Source organism: Hypanus sabinus, chromosome 15 (assembly GCF_030144855.1).
Source record: "Hypanus sabinus isolate sHypSab1 chromosome 15, sHypSab1.hap1, whole genome shotgun sequence".
In the NCBI taxonomy this organism is placed as follows: Eukaryota; Metazoa; Chordata; class Chondrichthyes; order Myliobatiformes; family Dasyatidae; genus Hypanus; species Hypanus sabinus.
In genome coordinates this window covers 44,160,275-44,182,205 of record NC_082720.1, presented here as the reverse complement: position 1 = coordinate 44,182,205, position 21,931 = coordinate 44,160,275, and the positions used below count along the sequence as shown (strand labels likewise).

The 21,931-nt window shown below is 38.9% G+C and overlaps 1 protein-coding gene across 1 annotated transcript in view; it reads left to right on the top strand.

Moving 5' to 3' along the window:
• The window catches only part of LOC132405152 (protein phosphatase 3 catalytic subunit alpha-like), a 421,759-nt gene that overhangs the window by 327,662 nt on the left and 72,166 nt on the right, over positions 1–21,931 (top strand). Inside the window, exon 6 of the mRNA XM_059989854.1 lies at positions 11,572–11,711. Within this exon, the coding sequence (XP_059845837.1) occupies positions 11,572–11,711 (140 nt within the window). The remainder of the gene's footprint in view (positions 1–11,571; positions 11,712–21,931) is intronic.

The window sequence follows — 21,931 nt, the reverse complement described above, 5'->3', positions numbered from 1 at the left end:
ATCCCTCTTGAACAGGTTCTCCCTACCTCAGAAGAAGATTCAATGATCCAGTAACCTGAAACATTGTCCGTTGTGTTCTTCAACCACTCACTCATCTGTACTACCATTCCTACCCTGACTGCGTGTGGCGCCAGTAGTAATCTAGAGATTACTACCTTGAGGGTCCTGCTCTTTGTGCTTTCTTAACTACCTATACCCACTGCATAGGACCTCTTCCCTCTTGCTGGCTATGTAATTAGTGCTAATGTGCACCAAAATCTTTGGCTGCTCACCATCCCACCCCATTGATAATATTCCACCTTGCTCTGAGACATACTCGACCCTAACAGCTGGGAGGCAACAGTCCGTCCTTGTGTCTGGTTTGTGACCACAGAGCCTCCTGTCTGTCCCTATAACTATCGAGTCTCCTATCATTATCCTTCTCTGCTGCTACCCTTTACCCTTCCCTGCTGAGCCTCAGTGCTAATGGCCTGGCCGTTGCTGCTAGACTAAAATTTTGCAGGTGGAATGCTGAAAGGAAAAGGTAAAATGTATTTGGTAGCTAATAGAGGTGGAAGATATAGTACAGATCAATGTACTATATTCATGGGATGGGGACTGAGCCCCAAAGATCAGTCTATAAATTTTGAGCTGGTGGACTCTGATGACAGGCTTTATAGAGCTGGGTTTACTTGAGGTTGTTTTCAAAATATGAAATCAACCTGGTTAGCATTTAAAGCTCATCCTTAATTTACAGGATGATAGAATAGATGTACCATGAAAGGAAGCCACATATGTGCACTAGCTGATAGAGCATTTCAGCTAGTCCTACTCTCCTGGGCCTTACAGATAATTGACTGACTCACTTTTGAAGCAGGAGACATGGCAAGGGGATTTAATTGAGATATATAAAATCGTTTAGAGTAAAGACTGTGCTGATACTGAGAAATAGTTCTCATTTGTGGAAGGATCAAGAACCAGGAACATGAAATCAGAAGTATTTCAAAAAAGAATTGGTGGTTACATAATTAAAGATTTGATAGTGAAGGCAATTCACCCTTTCTCATTATCTACCTAATCTTTATTTTGAATGGTTTTATATACCTCAATTAAATCCCTTTGCAACCTCTTCTGTTTCAAAGAAAACACTTAGAGTTTCTCTATTCTATTCACAGAAATATGTTCCTCATCTCTGGAATGATATTAATAAATTTTTTCTGCATTTTCTCAGGATCTTTTGCAATTTTGCCAGTGTAACAACAATCACTGGATTTGATGTTCCAAATGTGGCCATGCCAGTGTGTTTGAGAAGTTCATCTTAACTTCTTTGCTCATTTACTCTCAGCTTCTGTACATAAGATCCTCTATGCTTTCTTAAAGCATTATCGAATCTTATCTACAGATCATTAAAATCATTAATAAATAATATACCCTGGATATCTCTGTTCTCTTGTCCCTTTTAGAATTGTGCCTTATCATGCACTGCATATTGTCTTTTCACATTCTCCCCTCCAAAGATAACAACTCAAACTTGACAGCATAAAACTCCCATGTGCCAGCTATCTGCTTATTCTACCAGTTGTCTATAGCTCTGTGAAATCTATTTACGTCCTTCTCACAGTTCACTTTGCCAATGAATTTGATGTTTTCTGCAAGTTTAGAAATTGTGTACCGTTCAGTGAAGTCTGAAATATTAACACTGAGTGAGAAATATAATCATCTTAATACTAATCACCAGCTAGCATAAGTTTATACTTCCCTTCAATCCAAAGAACAATCTTTCATTACTACTCTCTGCTGCCTATCACCTACATAATTTTCAGCCTGTGTAGCCCTAGAAAATGTAGTAATGATCTTCTATGAATGGCTGCAGTTTTTTTATGATGAAGTTGTACCCACTGTTTTGTTGAGTAAGGATTAACGATTGCCTATAATGAAGGAATGGTAAAATATATCCAAATCCCTTCATGCCCTGACCAATCAAGAATCAATCAACCTCTGCCTTAAATATACATAAAGATTGGCCCCGGCAACAAATTTCACAAGTTCACCACCCTCTTGCTACGGAAATTCCTCCTTATCTCCATTCTAAAAGGACGTCCCTCTATTCTAAGGTTGTGTTCCATGGTTTTAGACTCTCCCACCATAGTAAAAATCCTCTCCATATCCAATTTATCAAGGCCTTTCACCACTTGATAGGTTTTAATGAGGTCACCCCCATTCTTCTGAACTCCAGTGAACGCAGGCCTAGAGCCAGCAGATGCTCTTCATGTGATAAGCCATTCAGTCCTAAAGTTATTTTCATGAGCCCTCTTTGAAGCTTCTCCAGTTTCAGCACATCCTTTTTAAGATAAGGGGCTCTAACCCGCTCATAAAACTGCAAGTGGGCCTCACCAGTACTTTATGAAGTCTCCCCATTACATCCCTGCTTTTACATTCTAATCCTTTGGAAATGAATGCTGACATTGCATTTGTCTTCCTCACCACAGACTCAACCTGCAAATTAACCTTCAGGGAATCTTGGACAAGGACTCCCAATTCCATTTACCCCCTCTTTTTGTATTTTGAACATTCTCAATTTAGAAAATAGTCAATCCTTTCATTTCTTCTACTAAGGTGCATGACTATAAGTTTCCAGTCACTGCATTCCACTGGCCATTTCCTTGCCCATTCGCCTAATCAGTTGTCCTTCTGCAGCCTCTCTACTTCCTCAAAATGTCCTGCCCCTCCAACTATCTTCATACAGTCTGCTAACTTTGCAACAAAGCTATCAATTTCATCAACCAAATCATTGACATCTAACATAAAAAGAACTGGTCCCAACACAAATCACTGTGGAACACCACTAGTAACTGGCAGCCAGTCAGAAAAAGCTCTCTTTATTCCAACTCTTTGCCTCCAGCCGATCATCCACTGCTTACCCCTGCTAGAATCTTTCTTGTAACATCATGGGCTTGTAGCATGTTAAGCAGCCTCATGCATGGTACCTTGTCAAAGGCCTTCTGAAAATCCAAGTACACAACATCAACCAATTCTCCTTTGTCTATCATGCTTGTTACTTCTTCAAAGAATTCCAACATATTTGTCAGACAAGATTTTCTCCTGAGGAAACCATACTGACTAGAGCCTATATTCAGATGTATCACCAGATACCCTGAGACTCATCCAAAGTATTCGACTCCAGCATTTTCCCAACAACTGAGATTAGACTAACTGGCCTTTCTTCTGCCTTTTTCCCTTCTTGAAGAGCGGAGTGGCATTTGCAATTCTCCAGCCTTCCAGAACCATTCCAGAATCTACTGATTGTTGAAAGAACATTACTAATGTCATCACAATTTCTTCACCTATCTCTTTCAGAACTCTGGAGTGAATACCGTCTGGTTTAGGTGACTTATTTACCTTCAGACCTTTCAGTTTCCCAAGAATATTCTCTGTAGTTATAGTAGTGTGGTAAACTATGTATACCTGTCTGGACACGCCCCTCTGCTGATTGCTCCTGTGGCTCCTCCCACAGATCCTTGTATAAAGGCGATTGGAGGCACTGCTACCCCCTCAGTCTCCGAGATGCCGTGCTCCTTTTTGCAACTAATAAAAGCCTATCTCGGAGACTGAGGAGTGAGCAGTGCCTCCAATCGCCTTGATACAGGGGTCTGTGGGAAAGGCCACAGGAGCTGTCAGCAGAGGGGCGTGTCCAGACAGGTATATGTAGTTTACCACAAGTAGCTTCACACACTTCCTGCCTCCTGACACCTGGAACTTCCATCATATTGCTGTCCTCCACTGTGTGGACAGATGCAAAATACTTCCTCAGTTCATCTGCTAATTCGTTGTCTCCCATTACTATCTCTCCAGCGTTGTTTTCCAGCAATTCAATATCCTCTCTCCCTCTCTCTTTTACACTTCATGTATTCAAAGAAATTTTGGTATCCTCTTTAATACTATTGGCTAGTTTAGTAGTCAGAGTAATATATGACAGGAGAGAGAAATTACTGCTCAAGCAACACACACAAAATGCTGGAGGAACTCAGCAGGCCAGGAGAATCTATTGAAAAGATTACAGTCGACGTTTCAGGCCGAGAGCCTTCAGCAGGTCTGGAGAAAAAATGCTGAGGAGTAGATTTTAAAGGTGGGGGAGGGGAGAGAGAAACACAAGGTTGATGGGTGAAACCTGAAGGGGGAGGGATGTTGTAAAGAGCTCGGAAGTTGATTGTTGAAAGAGATACAAGGCTGGATACGGGGGAGTCTGATAGCAAAGGGCAGAAGGCCATGGAAGAAAGAAAAGGAAAGAGGAGAACCAGAGGGAGTCAATGGGCGGGCACGGATATAATGTGAGAGAGGTGAAAGGGGATGGGGAATGGTGAGGGGAAGGGCACTACCAGAAGTTCGAGAAATCGGGGTTGGAGGCTACTTAGATGGAATATGGCTGTTGTTCCTCCAATCTGAGTGTGACCTCATCGCGGCAGTAGAGGAGGCCGTGAGCTGACTTATGAGAATGGGAAGTGGAATTCAAATGGGTGGCCACTGGGAGATCCCGCTTTTTCTGGCGGACCGAGCATAGGTGTTCAGCATAGCGTGTAGCGGTCTCCCAATCTACGTCGGGTCTCAGCGATATACTGGAGGCCAAACTGGGAGCATTGGACACAGTGTATGACCCCAATAGACTCACAAGTGAAGTGTTGCCTCACTTAGGAAGACAGTTTGGGGCCCTGAATGGTAGTGAGGGAGGAAGGGTAGCACTTGTTCTGCTTTGCAAGGATAGATGCTAGGAAGGAGCTCAATGGGGAGGGACGAATGGACAATCTCCCTCCTGGCACTTACCATACCCGTGTCCATTAGATTTCCAGCATCTGCAGGATTTTCTCTAGTTTGTGTTAGAAATTACAGCTGTTGGATTAACTATGCTCCTCCAGTTCTTCTTCTAACTTGGTTTAGAAGACATTGACAATGAATAGGAAGCAAGTTGCTGCAATGCAGCTTGCAGATAGCTCTCCACTGCTTTGTAATCTGATGGGGGTGACAAATATTGAAAAAACAATTGAAACAGCTAACAACACAGATTGTAGGAATTTATTTTGTTTGTTAAATAGCTTACAGATTTAATAAAGCGATACCCTGGAGCTGAGATGATTAGCTTCTGACAGCCGCAGCCATCTTCTGCCTCAGACATAAGACCACAAGACATATGAACAGAATTAGGCCATTCAGCCCATCGCATGCGTTCAACCCCATACACCTGCCCTCTCACTGTTTTCCTTGATGCCCCGCCCAATCAGGAATCTATCAGCTACCCATGCACTTGGCCTCCACTGCATTCCACAGATTCACTACTCTTTGGCTAAAAAAATTCTTCCTTACTTCTGTTCTCCAAAGGTTGCCCCTCAATCTTGAGGCTGGGTCCTCTAGTTCTGGATACCCCCATCAAAGGAAACATCTTGTCCACATCCACCCTATCTAGTCCTTTCAACATTCGGTAGGTTTCAATGAGATCCCCCAGCATTCTTCTATACTGCAGTGAGTACAAGCCCAAAGCTCCCAAGTACTCCTCATATGTTAACCCTTTCATTCCCAGAATTGTCCTCATGAACCTCCTCTTGACTCTCTCCAGTAACAACACATCCTTTCTGAGATAAGGGGCCCAAAACTGTTGACTATACTCCAAGTGTGGCCTGACTAATGTCTTATAAAGCTTCAGTGTAATCTCCTTGTTTTTGTATTCTATTCCCCTTGAAATAAATGCCAACATTGCATTTGCCTCCTTTACCACAGGTTCAACCTGTGAATTAACTCTCTGGCATTCTTGCACTAGGTCTTCTAAGTCCCTCTGGACCTCTGTTGTTAGAATTTTCTCATCATTTAGATACTAGACTGCACTATTGTTCATTTTACCAAAACGTTTTATCATACATTTCCCAACACTTTTTGCCCATTCTTCCAATTCGTCTAAGTACTGCTGCAATTGCATTGTTTCCTCAGCACTACCTGCCCCTCCATCTATCTTTGTATCATCTGCAAACTTTGCCACAAAGCCATCAATTCCATTATCTAAGTCATTAACAAACTAGGTGAAGAGTAGTGGTCCCAATACTGACCACTGAGGATCACCACTAGTCATTGCAGCCAACCAGAAAACACCTTCTTTATTCTCACTCACTGCCTGGTGCCTGTCAGCCATTCCTCTATCCCTGCCATTATCTGTCCTGTGACACTATAGGATTTTATCTTGTTAAGCAGCCTCCTGTGAGGCACCTTATGAAATGCCTTCTGAAAATCTAAGTAAATGGCATCCCTTTTCAAAAACCATTCTGACTTTGACTAATTTTATCATGAGTTTCCATATACCCCAAAACCTTGTCCTTAATGATAGACTCCAACACTATCCCAACCACTGTGGTTGGGCTAATTGGCCTATAATTTCCTCTCTTTTGTCTTCCTTTCTTCTTAAAGAGTGGAGTGACATTTGTATCTTTCCAATCCTTCAATTTTCCAATCTTCGGGACTATGCCAGGTGATTCTTAAAAGATCATGACTAATGCATCTTCAGCAACCTCTTTCAGGACTCTGGGATGTAATCCAGTTGATTTATCCACCTTAAGACCTTTCAATTTGCCTAGCACTTTTTCCTTTGTAATAACAATGGTGGACACTTATGTTCCCTGACACTCGCGGATCTCTTATTTACAGCTAGTGTCTTCCAAGTAAAGGCTGAAGCAAAGTACTTATTAAGTTAATTTGCCATTTCTTTGTCCCTCGTTACTACCTCAACAGCATCATTTTCCAGTGGTCCAATATCAACTCTCACCTCCCTTTTATTTTTTATATAACTTAGAAAATTTGTAATACCCTGCTTTATATTATCTGCTAGTTTGCCTCATCTCATACTTCATCTTTTCCCTTCTTATAGCCTTTTTAGTTGCCTTTTGTTGGATTTTAGAAGCTTCTTAATCATCCAACTGCCCACTCACTTTTGCTACATTATATGCCCTTTCCTTGGCTTTTATGCAGTTCTTAACTTCCCTTGACAGGCACGGTTGGTTAGCCCTGTAATTTGAGAACAAGTTCTGTGAGACATATCTATCCTGCATCTTGCAAACTATTCCCAGAAACATCAGCCATCTCTGCTCTGCCTTCATCCTCGCCAGTATCCCCCTCCAATTCACCTAGGCAAGCTTCCATCTCATGCCTCTGTACCTTCCGATACTGATACATGTGACATGGGTTCTTAGGGAGAATATTCCTCTTGATTCCTGTAGCTTCAGTTTTGTTATTGCTCTAGGCCAGGGGTCAGCAACGTTTACCACTGAAAGAGCCACTTGGACCCGTTTCCCACAGAAAAGAAAACACTGGGAGCCACAAAACCCGTTTGACATTTAAAATGAAATAACACTGCATACAACGTTTTGTTTTGCCTTTATGCTATGTATAAACAAACTATAATGTGTTGAATTTATGAAATTGATGAACTCCTGCAGAGAAAACGAAATTACATTTCTGCATGCAACAAAAACATTTTGAACTCCGAAAAAAAGACGTTGGGTTGAAGGTTACTTTGAAGTAAAATACTCAACGTCTATTTGAGTCCTTCTTGTATTTATGAAAAACGCCAAACTTAAATTTGCCGCCAGCAGCAAACCAAAAATAACGTCAGCCAGCTGTCAACCTGAAAAATAAAAGGACTATTTCACTGAACAATGAAAACATATGAATATACGTAAAATAATAGGCAATTAAAATATTTATCATACTTGTTCAGGTTGACTCACACCTGCCAATGCAGTCGTATTCAGTAGGGATGGATCGATGCTTAGGGGAGTGACCGGGAAGGATAATGTGTTTTTTTCCTCTCTGAACTCACAGAAGCGTTTCCCAAACGATGTTTGCATTGCGATGATTGCAGAATGTAAATACTCTGAATTTATCATGTCGTGACCTTGTTTGAACTCTCTCAAATTGGGGAAGTGAGACAATGTGTCTTTCTGTAAATCTCTGGCAAACACTGTCAACTTGCGCTCGAATGCCAAAACATCCTCCAACATGTGCAGGGCTCTGCGTCCTTTCCCCTGAAGAGCTGTGTTCAGCGTGTTCAGGTGCGCTGTCATGTTTACAATGAAGTGTAACTTTTCCAGCCACTCTGGCTGTTCCAGCTCAGGAAAGTTGAGCCCTTTGCTGCCCAGGAAAGTTTTCACTTCTTCCAGACACGCGACAAAGCGTTTCAGCACCTCCCCTCTGGACAGCCAGCGGTAAAAAACACGTTGTAGCGGTTGCTACTCGCAGTCAGTAAACTGCAGTCAAAGATAGCTTTATTCGAACTAAACAGCCTTGCTTTTAAGCCTCCCTCAACCCGCCCCCCATGGGCGCGGATGCTGCAAAAGACACATACTCACAAACCCCCATAGGCTATCTCCCGTAGCCTGAACGCTGGCTAATTGTGAGCCGGTTCGGATGTGTCAGGAAATGGGTCGCCACAACGTCTTATTTAGATTGTACAAGATCACCATAATCTTCAAATTTAGATTTACATTTCAAAAACTAACAAACTAACATAAAATACATTTTAATTAAATACTGACCATGTAGCGGTGTGCTACACGCAGCGCTAAAATTACGACACGGAGTCGGTAACTGCAGTCGAAGGAAAAAACTTTATTCGAAATCTTCAGCCTCACTTTTAAGCCTCCCTCAACCTGCCCCCCCATGGCGCAGAGGCTCCAAAGCTCTGTGCTCGCAAACCCCCGTAGGCTATCTAATTGTGAGTCGGTTCGGATGTGCCAGGAAAAGGGTCGCCACAACCAATTATTTCCCAAAGCAACAGGGAGCCGCAGCACAGACGTAAAAGAGCCACATGTGGCTCCGGAGCCGCGGGTTGCCGACCCCCGCTCTAGGCTGTTATTCTCAGCCAAATGCTTCTTAGGTGTCCATGGTTTTAGATACATCTACTTAGATGTCTTAAGTTTCTTCTTGGCTACAGTTATTATTTTCAAAAATGCCTCAAGTACTTTACAGTCACTTTCAAAGTAATTCATTTTATTTAGACTTGGTATTGGATTTTTTACAATCAATATCTGTGAAGAATTCTTTAAAAATTATAAATATCTTTGTCCCTGTCTTTGAAGCACAAGTTTAATTTCCTTATATGACACATTTTGCTCGTCATCTTGAACTGGTGCAGAGGAATTGTATTAATGTTCTACTGATCTAGGTATCTACTCTCTTTTCTTGCTCTCCTCATCTACCTGTCACCAACCAACTTCTGTTTCCCGATTTCACCCTTTCCCCTCAGTTCTTTATACCGCCTGTCTTACTGAGTTTCTCCAACAGTGTGTGTGTTTTTTTGCTTCAGATTATAGTATGTGCAATTATTAATTTTATTCCCTTATTTGAAATGTAGTCCATCTTCAAAGAAGCTGGGCCTGTTCATTTCTGATTTTGTTCATTATGCAATAGCACATGGCAAATTGGATCATGATCTGGGTATATTCACTCCTGAATGGAAGGAGTGCAGTAATTAAACGTTAAAAGGGAAGTTGACCATCAAACACTTTAACTGGTTCAACCTGACAGGAAAGCAACAATAACTCAAATAACCGTGTTTTACAACAGTGGTGTGCAGAAGAGCATCTCTGAATGCACAACCTTCTGAACCTTGAAGTGGATAGGTTACAGCAGCAGAAGACCACAAACATACACTCAAAGGCCATCTTATTAGGTAGAGGAGGTAACTAACAAAATGGCCACTGAGTGTACTGTATATTTGGAGGCCTCGTCTTTTCACAGGTTAGATCAGAGACAGTGCTGTCATTGGAAAATCCACTCCAGATAAGTACAGACTAAATAGATAATGGAACAGCAAGATCAGATGGCTTACTTCTCCAAGGAATTTCTGATAAGTGAATTTCTAGTCAAATTACTGGAGGGCTTTTATTATCAGGTTTGTAATGGTAAAAGAAGAGCCTTGTCATGAGCATGTATGTATATCTTAGTAAAGGACTGCTGAGTTTCATGCTCTCTAGTTAGCATAAATATTTCATTCATTTGTACATTCGGCATTCATTTAAACCTTTAGGAGTGAAAGCAATGAAGGAATGGCTTCATTTGATTCTGGATACAAAGTAGTATCAGTATTGATACATCTTAGATGCTATAATGGTCTGTTACTGAATAAAATTGCAACTGTATTACTATAAAAATCTTTTATTATTTTGTACATTATTATTACATTATTATTACATTATTGCAAATTATTGCACTTTGGTAAATTATTATTGTGTTTACTATGCACTTTATTATTAGTCTGCACACTGCTAAGTGTGTTTTTCAATGTTGCTGCTGTAACAAAAGAATTTCCTATTAAACATGGAGTATGAAATGCCCCATTAAATGACGTTCTTACCAGGTTTGTGTTGTGGGAAAGGACCAGTGGAAGCTGCAGTAGAAAGGGTGAATTTTCAGCTTATTTATTGTAGAACAAGTGTTTTGTACCCATATTCAAAGTAATTCTGTGAAATACTATCACATACCACTGAATACTATTACTCCACATGCCTCCCTTTCCACCTTATTCCCAAAGTTCCATTGTACTCGTAACTCTCGGATGCTATCCTGATAGAACCTATGTAACAATTGGAGTAAGATTAACTTCCTAGGCCAAAATAATTTAGCTAAAATGGTCAACAGTAGTGTAGAGGCAGACAGAAGGATCAGAAAAGGTAGGAGGAAATGTATTTCTCCACACTGTAGTTTAGGTGTTAGTTACTTTGTTTCTTCCACATATAACTTTCCTCTAATGACGAATAGTATAGATCCCAGCAATATTTAATCAGGTCTGTGACAGCAGATACTTTAACTATTGCTGTGAAGCCTCATGCAAAAACTGGATATTCGATGATTTAGCAGAAGATTATTGATGTAGCAAATTTGAATTGAATTGACTTTATTTCTTACATCCTTCACATACATGAGGAGTAAAAACCTTTAAGTTATGTCTCCAGCTAAATGTGCAAATTGCAATTTATAGTAATTTGTAATAAATTATATGTATAACAGGACAGTCAATATAGCACAGAAATACAATTGTGTCAGCGTCATGAGTCAGTCTGACGGCCTGGTGGATGAAGCTGTCCCGCAGCCTGATGGCCCTGGCTTTTATTCTGTGGTACCGTTTCCCGGTTGGTCGCAGCTGGAACCGTTTGTGGTTGGGGTGACTCGGGTCCCCAATGATCCTTTGGGCCCTTTTTTTTTATCTACTTGCGACTTAGTTATTTGTGTTACTTGAAAATTCTGATAAAATTATTCTGGGACTGAGAATTCTTTTTGTGAAATTCTGCTCTTAGCTTTCTTTAACTTTCACATGTCCTTAACTAAGGTTCAGATCATATAATACTTTCTCCATTACCTCAGCATCAGGTTTCACATTTATCCACTTGAAGTACCACTTTAAATTCAGACAATTTTCTGATTTTAAAGACATTCCAGCATTATTTTGTGTATGAAACGGACTGAATTGATTTTGATTCTCTAGTGTCTCATGATTGAAACTGGAAATATTTTCTCCCACTGGACGCAACCGAATGACAATGCCATATGTTTCTTTCACAGTTAGACAGATTTAAAGAGCCACCAGCATTTGGTCCTATGTGTGATCTGTTATGGTCAGATCCTTTGGAAGATTTTGGAAATGAAAAGACACAGGAATATTTCAGTCATAATACAGTGAGAGGGTGCTCTTATTTTTATAGGTAAGTCCTTAAATCTTCACTTCATTAACTGATTTGGAATCTGAACGACATCTATCTTCTTGAATGTTGTTTCATGTAGGTTCAGCGGTAACAAACATATATAATAAGACCATAAGGCATAGAAGCAGAATTAGCCCATTTGGCAGATAATGATTTATTTAAGTGAATTACATTTGAGTGAGCCATTGATTTCATCTGAGTCAGAGTGGGTGAATTTGTTTGTCCAAACTGAGCCAATTAGTGTGTTCTTCCAGTTGATTACCATAGATGGAGATTAAAAGTAGGTCCTGGCCTATATTTTTGATTTAAAAAGTCATATAATGTAAAGAATCCAATGATGTGTATAGAATACTTGTAGATTGGCAGTTGAACAATAGAAGATAGTAGGTACATTCCTTTTTCAGGACAAAGATGTCGACCAAATCTGGATAATTATGAAATGATAATCTCATAGGTTTTGTGTTTTAATAATTGGGTTTTGTTTAGTTACTTTAACATAGCTGTATCACTAGCAAAGGCTTTATGATTGATAATACAATCTGGGTGTTCAGATGCCTGGAATGTTCACATTTTATGTAAGTGTATATCCTTTGAATGAAGCCAATTTCTTTCATTATAATAGCTCCAAGTCTTTTCTCATTTCAATAAAGGCTGTGATTTGTTTTGCCAAAATATTTTGAAAATGGTGCAAATTGGAGGAAAGGAAAAAGTACCCCTAGGAAATCAAACTATTAAAGATATATTAATACAGAACCAGAAAACTCTTGATAAAGTGAAATGGAAATTGTTGTAGTCATATATGTACAATAAAATTTTGTTGGATGCAAAATTAACAATTAACAGTGCAGAGTTTTTTGTGGAAGCTGTCTCACACTCCAAATATAATGTTAAAGTTGACTGTCAATCAACATTCTGGTGGTCAATTTAATTACTATTGAAGATAAAAGATTTTGATTAACGAATTGAATGGACACAGTTGTGGTATCAAAGTTTTGGCTCACAAACAAGGAAACTAGCTCAATTCAGTGCAAATAAAATTAAGGAGACGTGAAATAGATTATTGACTCACTATCAGCCTCTTACTCTCAAACTTTACTATTTTTAAGTTTAATTTGTGACAAAAATATAAGCACATTTAATTAACATTGGGCTGTGTGAGCTTTTTTTATTTTTATCATGTATTTTGTTTAGTTTATCATGTCTTTTGTTAGTTGATGATAAAATGTCTTCATGGGAACTGGTACAATTCCTGAATACACTTTGTTGTTTTCCAGTGGCTACTTTATTGCTTTTCCCTCTTTGCCTTTGGAAGATCATCTCAGCTCTGCATTACTTAATGCAATCTGTAGGAATTAGAAACAATAGAGAAAGCACAAGTTTTTTTTAAAGCTAGTCTTTTCTTATTCCTCTCGAACCCTTTTCTGCCTTGTGCATCAACGAAATTAATTTTTATTCACCGAGTTATTTTTTCTGTCGTTATACTCAGTGAACTATGTGTAAATGTAGCTTAGCTATCTGGACATGTACTATAAATAAGATATTTGTGAATGACGGAAATCTCCCCTAGGAAGAATTCAATCATCCATAAATGGTTGATAGAAAAATAACTTTTTTTTCTAATGATTCAGTAAATTGTCATGATATAGGATAATGACACATTTTTGAAACATGCGTATGTTTCTGATAACATCTTCGATTTCTAAAGGATAATAATATATACAATATTTTTGTATTATGAGAAGGTAAGATTAAATTTTAATGATCGCAGTACTCAATGCAAGGTTAGTTAACCATACTGCTTTTTTGTATCTGATTCTGTGATCTGAGCTTTGAAGTGGATGGGATACAGCAGCAGAAGTCATGAAATCAGTCTCTGACCATTGGCTATGGTACAATCTTTAATATCACTCCATAATTGTTATTTCTTATTTATATGTATTCATCCAAAATAAAATTCAACAACAGAGGTGTGTTTTGTAGTTTTGAGATAATTTATGAGACACTGGAATAATCTGGTACATGACTTTTGACAATAAATGCATAGAATAATGATATACAAAACTTGAATGAAATTGCAAATTTACCAAAATTAGGTAAAAATTGTACCAAATATTTATAACATTTCAAATTTGTAAATAGATGTAATTGACTAAAATATTGAAATGCCAACTTTTTTTCATTTGCTTCCTAACTTTAATTAAACTTTAAAGTAATTCTTCAGTGATTTCATACCTGTAGTTTTACTTTGTTCCATACAAGGAGAATTTTCCAATTTTAAATTGTAGGATGAGGGAAAGATTTCCCTAAAATAGAAGTTCATGAATAGTTATTATTCCATATTTAAATACAAGATCAGTTATTCAAAACTGTACATAACATTGGACAGAAATTAACAATCACAAATCTTTTCTTATAGATTTGGATACTTTGGTTTGGTGGGTGCCACAGCAGAATAGTGGCTAGCACAACGCTATTGCAGCTTGGTATGCGGGAGTTCGCATTTCACCCTCTGTAACGAGTTTGTATGTTCTCCCTGTACAATGCATGGGTTTTCTCCGGGTGCTCCAGTTTCCTTCCACAGGACAAAGGTGTACTGGTTAGTAGGTTAATTAGTCATTGTAAATTATCCGATGATTAGGTTAGGGTGAAATCAAGGGTTGCTGGTGGCATGGTTCAAAGGACTGGGAGGTCCTATTCCCTGCCGTATCTCTAAATAAATCAATCAATAGATTTAACAAGAAAGGTGATTGTGATAGATTTTAGTATAATTTTGAAGAGCAGGTAAGCTCTTGGCTTTTTATCTTTGCCCATCACTGACTCATTCACCCTGTCTCCTCTATCCTCCTTCTAAGAGGTGGTAGAATTTTAATTCACTAGCGTTCAAAGGACCGATTCAGTGGTCTCTCTTATATTTACACTGCTGTTATATTTTCACATATATCCACAGGTTTTTCCTGTTCTGGACTTGATTCCCGGTCTCTATCTAATTCCTTTCCCACTACCTTTAATATTTCCAAGCACAGAACTTACAACTTAATTGTTTGGTTAAAGGACTAGTAAATTTGATAAGTTATGTTCACCCTAGTGGCTGATCATATAAACTCAGTCATAATCGGAACATCTTCAATTAACCTGGTTCAAGGATGCATTATGTACTTCTGAATCAGAAAGTTCAAGATTCAGTTTCTAGCACAGATTATGCACATAAATTCCATGCTAACATTTTGCCACATGGTTTGTTGTGTTTTGCATCAGAAGCTGTCTTCTCCATATGGTTTAAGAAAGGTTCTGAGAAGCTCTGAAGAGAAATTTCTTGTAATGCACTGTTAGTTTCTCAAAGCTGATTAATTGATTATTTATCTCATTACTTTGTGGGACACATAAGTGCAAATCATCTGCTGTATTTTAGCAAAAGATCAAGGTGTTTGTCAGAATGAAAAGGACTAACAGGAATGTTGACATATTCAGTACAAATGCAGGCCTGAAAAATTTATTGTATGGTGATATATAATTCAATTTATGCGAATACTGAGGACTTGTCAGTTGATCCGTACATTAAATGGACACTGTTTTCCTGATTTTCTATCAATCGTGCACGTACTGTGCAGAATACAGATCTTCACTCTACACGTAATATATTCATTTGCATGACTTAAAGGGGCAGGTCCTGATTGGTAGTGTCTGCTGCTCAGAATCTGTTCTGGTTGGGACTATATAATGTTAAAAATTTAGAGCTTTGCTCAGGCTCTGAACCCCAGATTATCCCTCCTACCTCCCAAACATCCTATGGACCCAATCCACCCCTATTCACTTGATTGATCCTCTGACTCACTTCAATTTCTTTGGACTTGACTGTCCTATGACCCTATGCAAATGACCCATTACCCACCTATTTTGTTTTGCACACTCCATATTAGCAGAGTGTGTAATAGATAGGCCATCCAAGACCATAATATAATTAGTATGTGAATATCACGTAACCTCTGCACCATTCTTTTTAAAATATAACATTTTTATTTATGTAGCATAACTCTGAATTTTATTGGTGCTGTGTGCAAGCAATTGTACAGCAGTGAGCCTTTGAAGTAAATATACATCACCGCCAATTCAACATACCCTTCCAGACATTAAAGAATCTCTAAGGTTCAATTTATGAAAAAAAATACAGCAAAGTAACATGAATGATTTAATTCACTAGAACTTTGAAAATATTGTTGTTAACTGGTATCCAAATGCATTGAATTCTAGATGTAATATCGGTAAATCCTATTGGCACTGTCTCACAGTACAAACTTCTATTTATTGAAACAAATGTGCTACTACCTACAAGATGTTTTTGGAATGTTTCCCGACACTGAACTTAATACTAAAATCAATGTTGCATTTTTCAGAAATGCAGTTCAGTTTCAACATCAAGGTCTATATGCATTCTGTTTTATTGTAACCAGTACATATATGTAAAATAAAGGCACATTTCACTGTTCTTTTCCATGCCGTGTGGCACATCGGGCAACTTTTTTGCTGTTTCCATATCACTTTGACTGATTTTTACGAGGCTAAATTGCTAGGACTTAGGCCATGTGGTCACCCAAACTTGGGCTCCTCCAGTATAGAGAAGACCATACTGACCACAGTACACTAGATTGGAGGAACTGCAAGAGAATTGCTGCTTCACAAGGAAGGACTTCAGGTCATTAGATAGTGGGAAAGAAAGAGGAAAAGGAGGAGGTGCTACATCTTCTGCAGTTGCATGGATGAATGCCAGAAGATGAGAATGGTTGATGGGGATAAAGGAGCAGATCAGGAAGTTGTAAAGAGAATGATCCTTTCAAAATATTGAAAGGGGAAGATGGTAGTGGAATCTTATTGTATCCAACTGAAATTATGAACGTGGAGCTTACTCGACACACAGAGTAACAAAAAGCTATGCTCAGTGTCCACTTTATTAGGTACACTTGTACACCTGTTTGTTAATGCAAATATCTAATCAGCCAATCATGTGGCAGCAATTTGATAAATAAAATCATGTAGACATGGTCAGAAGGTTGAGTTGTTGTTCAGACAAATTATAACAATGGGGAAGAAATGTGATCGAAGTGACTTTGACCGTGGAATGATGGTTGGTGCCAGACAGGGTGGTCTGAGTATCGCAGAAACTGCTGATCTGAGGTTTTCATGTACAACAGTCTCTAGTGTTTACAGGGAATGGTGCGAGAAATAAAAACAAATCTAGTAAGTAGGAGTTTGGTGGACAAACATACTTTGTTAATGAGAGAGGTCACAGGAGGATGGCCAAACTGTTTCAAGCTGTCAAGAAGGCAACAGTAACTCAAATAACCACACGTAGGAGAGCATATCTGAATGGAACCATGAAGTGAATGGGCTACAGTATCAAATGAACATGAAAATGCACTCTGTAGCTGTTATATTAGGTACAGAAAGTACCTAATAAAGTGGCCACTAGTGAATAATTTGATCATTGCATTTTTGCACGTGGCTGAAGCAACAATATCATTCACCACCTAGTCATATCACTGCCATGAGCCAAGCATTCTATGTACAAAGGCACATTTCATGCATTGCCTGTAAAGGCTGAAAGCAGTTCATGTTCAGATTTGCACTTCATTTCTGAGGCAGAGCACATAACAGTCATAAACTATACAATTCAATACCCAGCCCTAAAATGCAACGAAGTGGAAATTTTTCTTCGCTTCACAGGCAACAGTTTCATCATCAGAAAACATAAATATTGAATACACTTTGGCCATTAATAGACACACTTGCTTTTTGCCTGAACAGTCTCCCTTCAGGTTTCCAGAAATTCAAAACAGTCCTATTCCTCAAGGTTCTGTGATAATGCTGTCAAATATATCTTTTCTTCATCTTCATGTTGTAGATTTTCATCTTTCATCAAGACATTGTGTCTTCAACTTTTGCTTTATATGGGTAAAATGGTATCTCAGATTTCTGATATAGATGAAAAAGAAATCATTTAAGCGATGTACTTTGACAAGCGCTGTCAAAAAACTGTCAGGCTCCTCTTCTGAAGTATTTTTTACAATCAGTCAAGCCTTGGACACTAATTAACACCCAGTACTCGCAGGGGTAGGTTTTTAAGCCATTTTATAAGGTCATTTCTTTCAACAATTTATCAAAGTTTCCATTCTCATTAATTCTGTGTTAACCCTTAAAGGTTCTGGGGAAAGAAATGAATCAGTCTCCAAGGTCCACAGGAACTGCAACTTCCACAATGCTGTTTATAAACATAATGATGAAATATTTTACCTGACATCAAGATGACTGTCAAAATTTAGATTCCTCAATCTGCATTTACATTGAAAATATTTGTTAATGTTATGAGTTCTATAATCAGGTTTCATCATTTCTCCCAAGGCATTGAAGTTCCTCAAAATAATAATTATTTAATATTGAAATATTTGCAACTGAAAATGGGACTCAACACTTTAGCAGAGCAATCAACAGGATAATACATTCTGAAGATTATTTTTTTCAGATAAATTTTCTCATCAAGTGGCTGCACTGTTGCTTTCTCTTTTTTAATATTTGATGGTGACTTTTCTGACAATTCCCACAAATCTTTGCAAGAATTTTGGAGCATGATTAAGCCATGCTTGTTATTTTCAGTTTTTCAGTGAGGTGAGCACACCAACTTCATGCTGCCTGCTTAATTGCCTGATTGCTATGTTTAGCTGGGATTTTCTTTACAATCAATCAAACCAGAGACATTAATTAACACCCAGTATTCAAGCAGGGTCAGGTTGATAAATCACTTCATTAGATTTTTTTATATAGTATTGAGCCAGCACTAACTGTGCTGTTTATTGGACGGCAATCCAGGCAACCATGGTCTGGGGATCATGCACGGCCAGCAGCACTTAATGATCATCTGCATTATTAAAGCCAAACATCTCTGAAAGAAGAGCTCACTATGGTAGCAGTGTTCTCTTGGCTGTAGGAGGTGTTGCCCGGCTTTTGGGAGCTCCATCTGATCTTGCAGCTGCTGCCCTGCAATCAAAAAAACTGCTCCAAGATTTGCCAACCAATCTTGGTGATCCCAAGTAAATGGGATCACCTGTAACTACAGGCAAAGGATGGAGATGGGAGGAGAGCAAAATGACAAGTCTGTGCAGGTAATGCAAGCAAACGTCTGTGGTGGTCAATAGCAAGAGGTAAGCGCCAGGTTGTGGATGCATTTCAACTTGAAATACTATGACCTTGTATATCTGCGAGTGATTTTCAAACAGTGATCTTAACACCTCCACCAGTCGCTCCAACACTGTTTCATATCCCGCATCCCATTCATTCACACACCAACAATATATGACACCGAGCTGTGACAGAGAGCACTCAGTAAACACACTTTGGTCCTAGATTCCTCCGATGTAGGAAACATCCTCTTCGGATCCACTCTATCTAGCCCTTTCAATATTTGATAGTTTCAATCCCCTCCCCCCAAATCTTCTACACTTCAGCAAGTACAGGCACAGAGCCATCAAATGTTTTTCTACGGTAATCTTTTACCTCCCAGGATCAATCTTGTAAACCTCCTCTGGACCATACCAATGTCAGCACATCCTTTCATAGATATAGAGCCCAAAAAAGCTCTCAATGCTCCGAATGTCTTAGAAAGCCCCACCGTTACATCCTTGCTCTTAAACTTGAGTCCTCTCAAAATTAATGTTATCATTGCATTTGTCTTCCTTACTACTTACTCAGCCTCCAAGTCAACTTTTAGGGAAACTTTAGAGGAGGGGTTCCTAACCTGTTTAATGCCATGGACCCTTACTTTTAATTGAGGGTCCATGGACCCCAGGATAGGATCCCAGCTTTAGGGGAATCTTGCACTAGGACTTACTGGTCCCTTCAAACCTCTGATTTCTGAATTTGCTCAGCATTTAGAAATGGGAGGCAAATTCCACTTGTTCATTTATTCTTCTGACAAAGTGCATAACCATACACTTCTCTGTGTTGTATTCCCATTTCTTTGCTCATTCTCCTAATCTGTCCAAGTCCTTTTGCAAACTCCCTGCTTTCTCAACACTGCCTGCCCCTACACCCACAAACGTGGCCACAAAGCCATCAATTCTGTCATCCAGATCATTAATACATAACATGAAAAGTAGCAAACCCTTCAACGACCCCTGCAGACTGCCACTCGTCATTGGCATCCAACCAAAAAAAGACCCTCTTTACTCCCTCTCTTTGCCTTCTGCCAGTCAGCCAATATTGACATCTTACTCAAATATGCATCTTTTCTTTCTCCTCACACCACACATTTACCCCTTTGCCACACCGCTTGTGCCTTGTTCCCTTCTAATGACAAAGAACCAACTAGCCAGGTTCTGCAGGGAGAGCAAGGGTCTTCTCTCATCATTTAGTCACTCATGTGTTTACCTAACCCAGATGCAAGGAAGTTATCTTCCTGGTCAAGAATTTCTTTATTTCTTGTAAGAAAACCCTGAGCACTAGCAGGAACTCCAGCAAAACAAGCCAAAATTGTCTTGAAAACTCTGACATCTTTTAAAGTTTGCTGGCAGTGGTGGAATATTTCATTGAAATTGGTGTCTAGTTTATGTCTTAACAGTGCCTAACAATGTTGGGTTCATGTTGTATCACTAATTTAAAAATCTGGGTTATTATACTGTATCTGTATTTGTATACTTCTTCAAAATTTTAACTTTCTTTGTCAAATTACTGCTTTGGCTTTTCCCTTAATAATTTCTTTAGCCCACATGTAAAATGGAAACTTGTTAAGATTTTGCTGTGCTGTGATTATATCCCTTTATCATTGGTGGTTTTGTTGAATATCATTTTGCATTTCCCGACCCCTCATCTTTTCTGCAAAGAAGCTCCTATGCTTCAACAAGTATCACACCTCTCAAATTGTCATCAGTTTTGCTTTTACATTATGGATAACAAAATATACATAACGGAGAAAGAGTTAAGCAGCGTAAAATTTGTGTTATTGTTGTCATGTTCTCTTGTCTCTTTGTTTAATGCCACAGTGCCAGTGTGTAATCTATTGATATATTGCATAGTCTCACTGGTGGTGGTATTTACACTCCCTGGAGTCATCTCTGCAGGCAGTTCTTAAAGAGATATAAACTCAATGAAAGCCGCTCTCTTCCATCTATAAGGTAGTCCTGTTACTTAATAAATGCTTACTGTGATCGTGGGAGGGGTGAGAGAGAGAGATCCTGGGGATCAGAGGGCCCTAGACAGGCTGACGAAGAATAGGGTCTGCAGGGAGACCTATTCTCTAGGCAGGGGATCCATAGAAAACATTAGGAGCTGCAGCAGATAGCCATGTATGTCTCAACAATAAGTGATGCAATGTGTGTAACACATGAAAGCCTGTGGTTCAGGAATGGTTGCACTGCAGGCAGGTGATAATACAATACACTCTGTGGCCAATGTTCCCTCTAATTTGAAATTACCTTTGTGCGCAAAAATCTTGTGCTGTGCAATTTTTTTGCCCAGTGACAACAATGTGCGCACCCTGAATAATTTCTTCAATAATGATAGTATAAGTAAGCCAGTTCTGAAAATCTGCAGATAAGTTATTGCAAACTTCACATTGTCAACACTGTCCATGTCAGAAACCAGAAAAGGGAATGTGATTGTGTACATTTACTTAACATACAAATGAGGTAGAGAGTGACAACCTTTTGTGTGCAGGTTAAATTCCTTTGTGGGCTAGTAGCAAAAGATGCGTACATGCGCACACCTTAGAGGGAACATTGACTGTGGCCATTCTTGTTGTTGGAATAAAAGTAGATATGGACTGCTGACAAAATTAGCATTAATTTACTCAATAAATTTGTATAACCTATGTTACTTCCTCCGATTGAATAACACCAAGATAATATTCATATTTATCAATACGCTTACATCGCAGAATAGAACATAATGAAGACAGTGAATGAGCATCTGAAAGCACCAAAGAAATATCAATCTTGTAGCACATCGGAGTACACTCTGTCTCCAAGTGTGTAAAACAGCAGGTATGCTCTGTAATATATTCTTCAGAAAACTCAGCAGTGAGAAAGTATTAGCATTTCTATGAATGCATCCTTGAGAAAACACAGCAACAGCTGCTTTATACATTTTTATGATACATTTCTTTCTGACCAAGATACATTAAGATCGCAATAAAAATGAATCCTCCAGGCAAGCAGAATTTCATGATATATAATTAA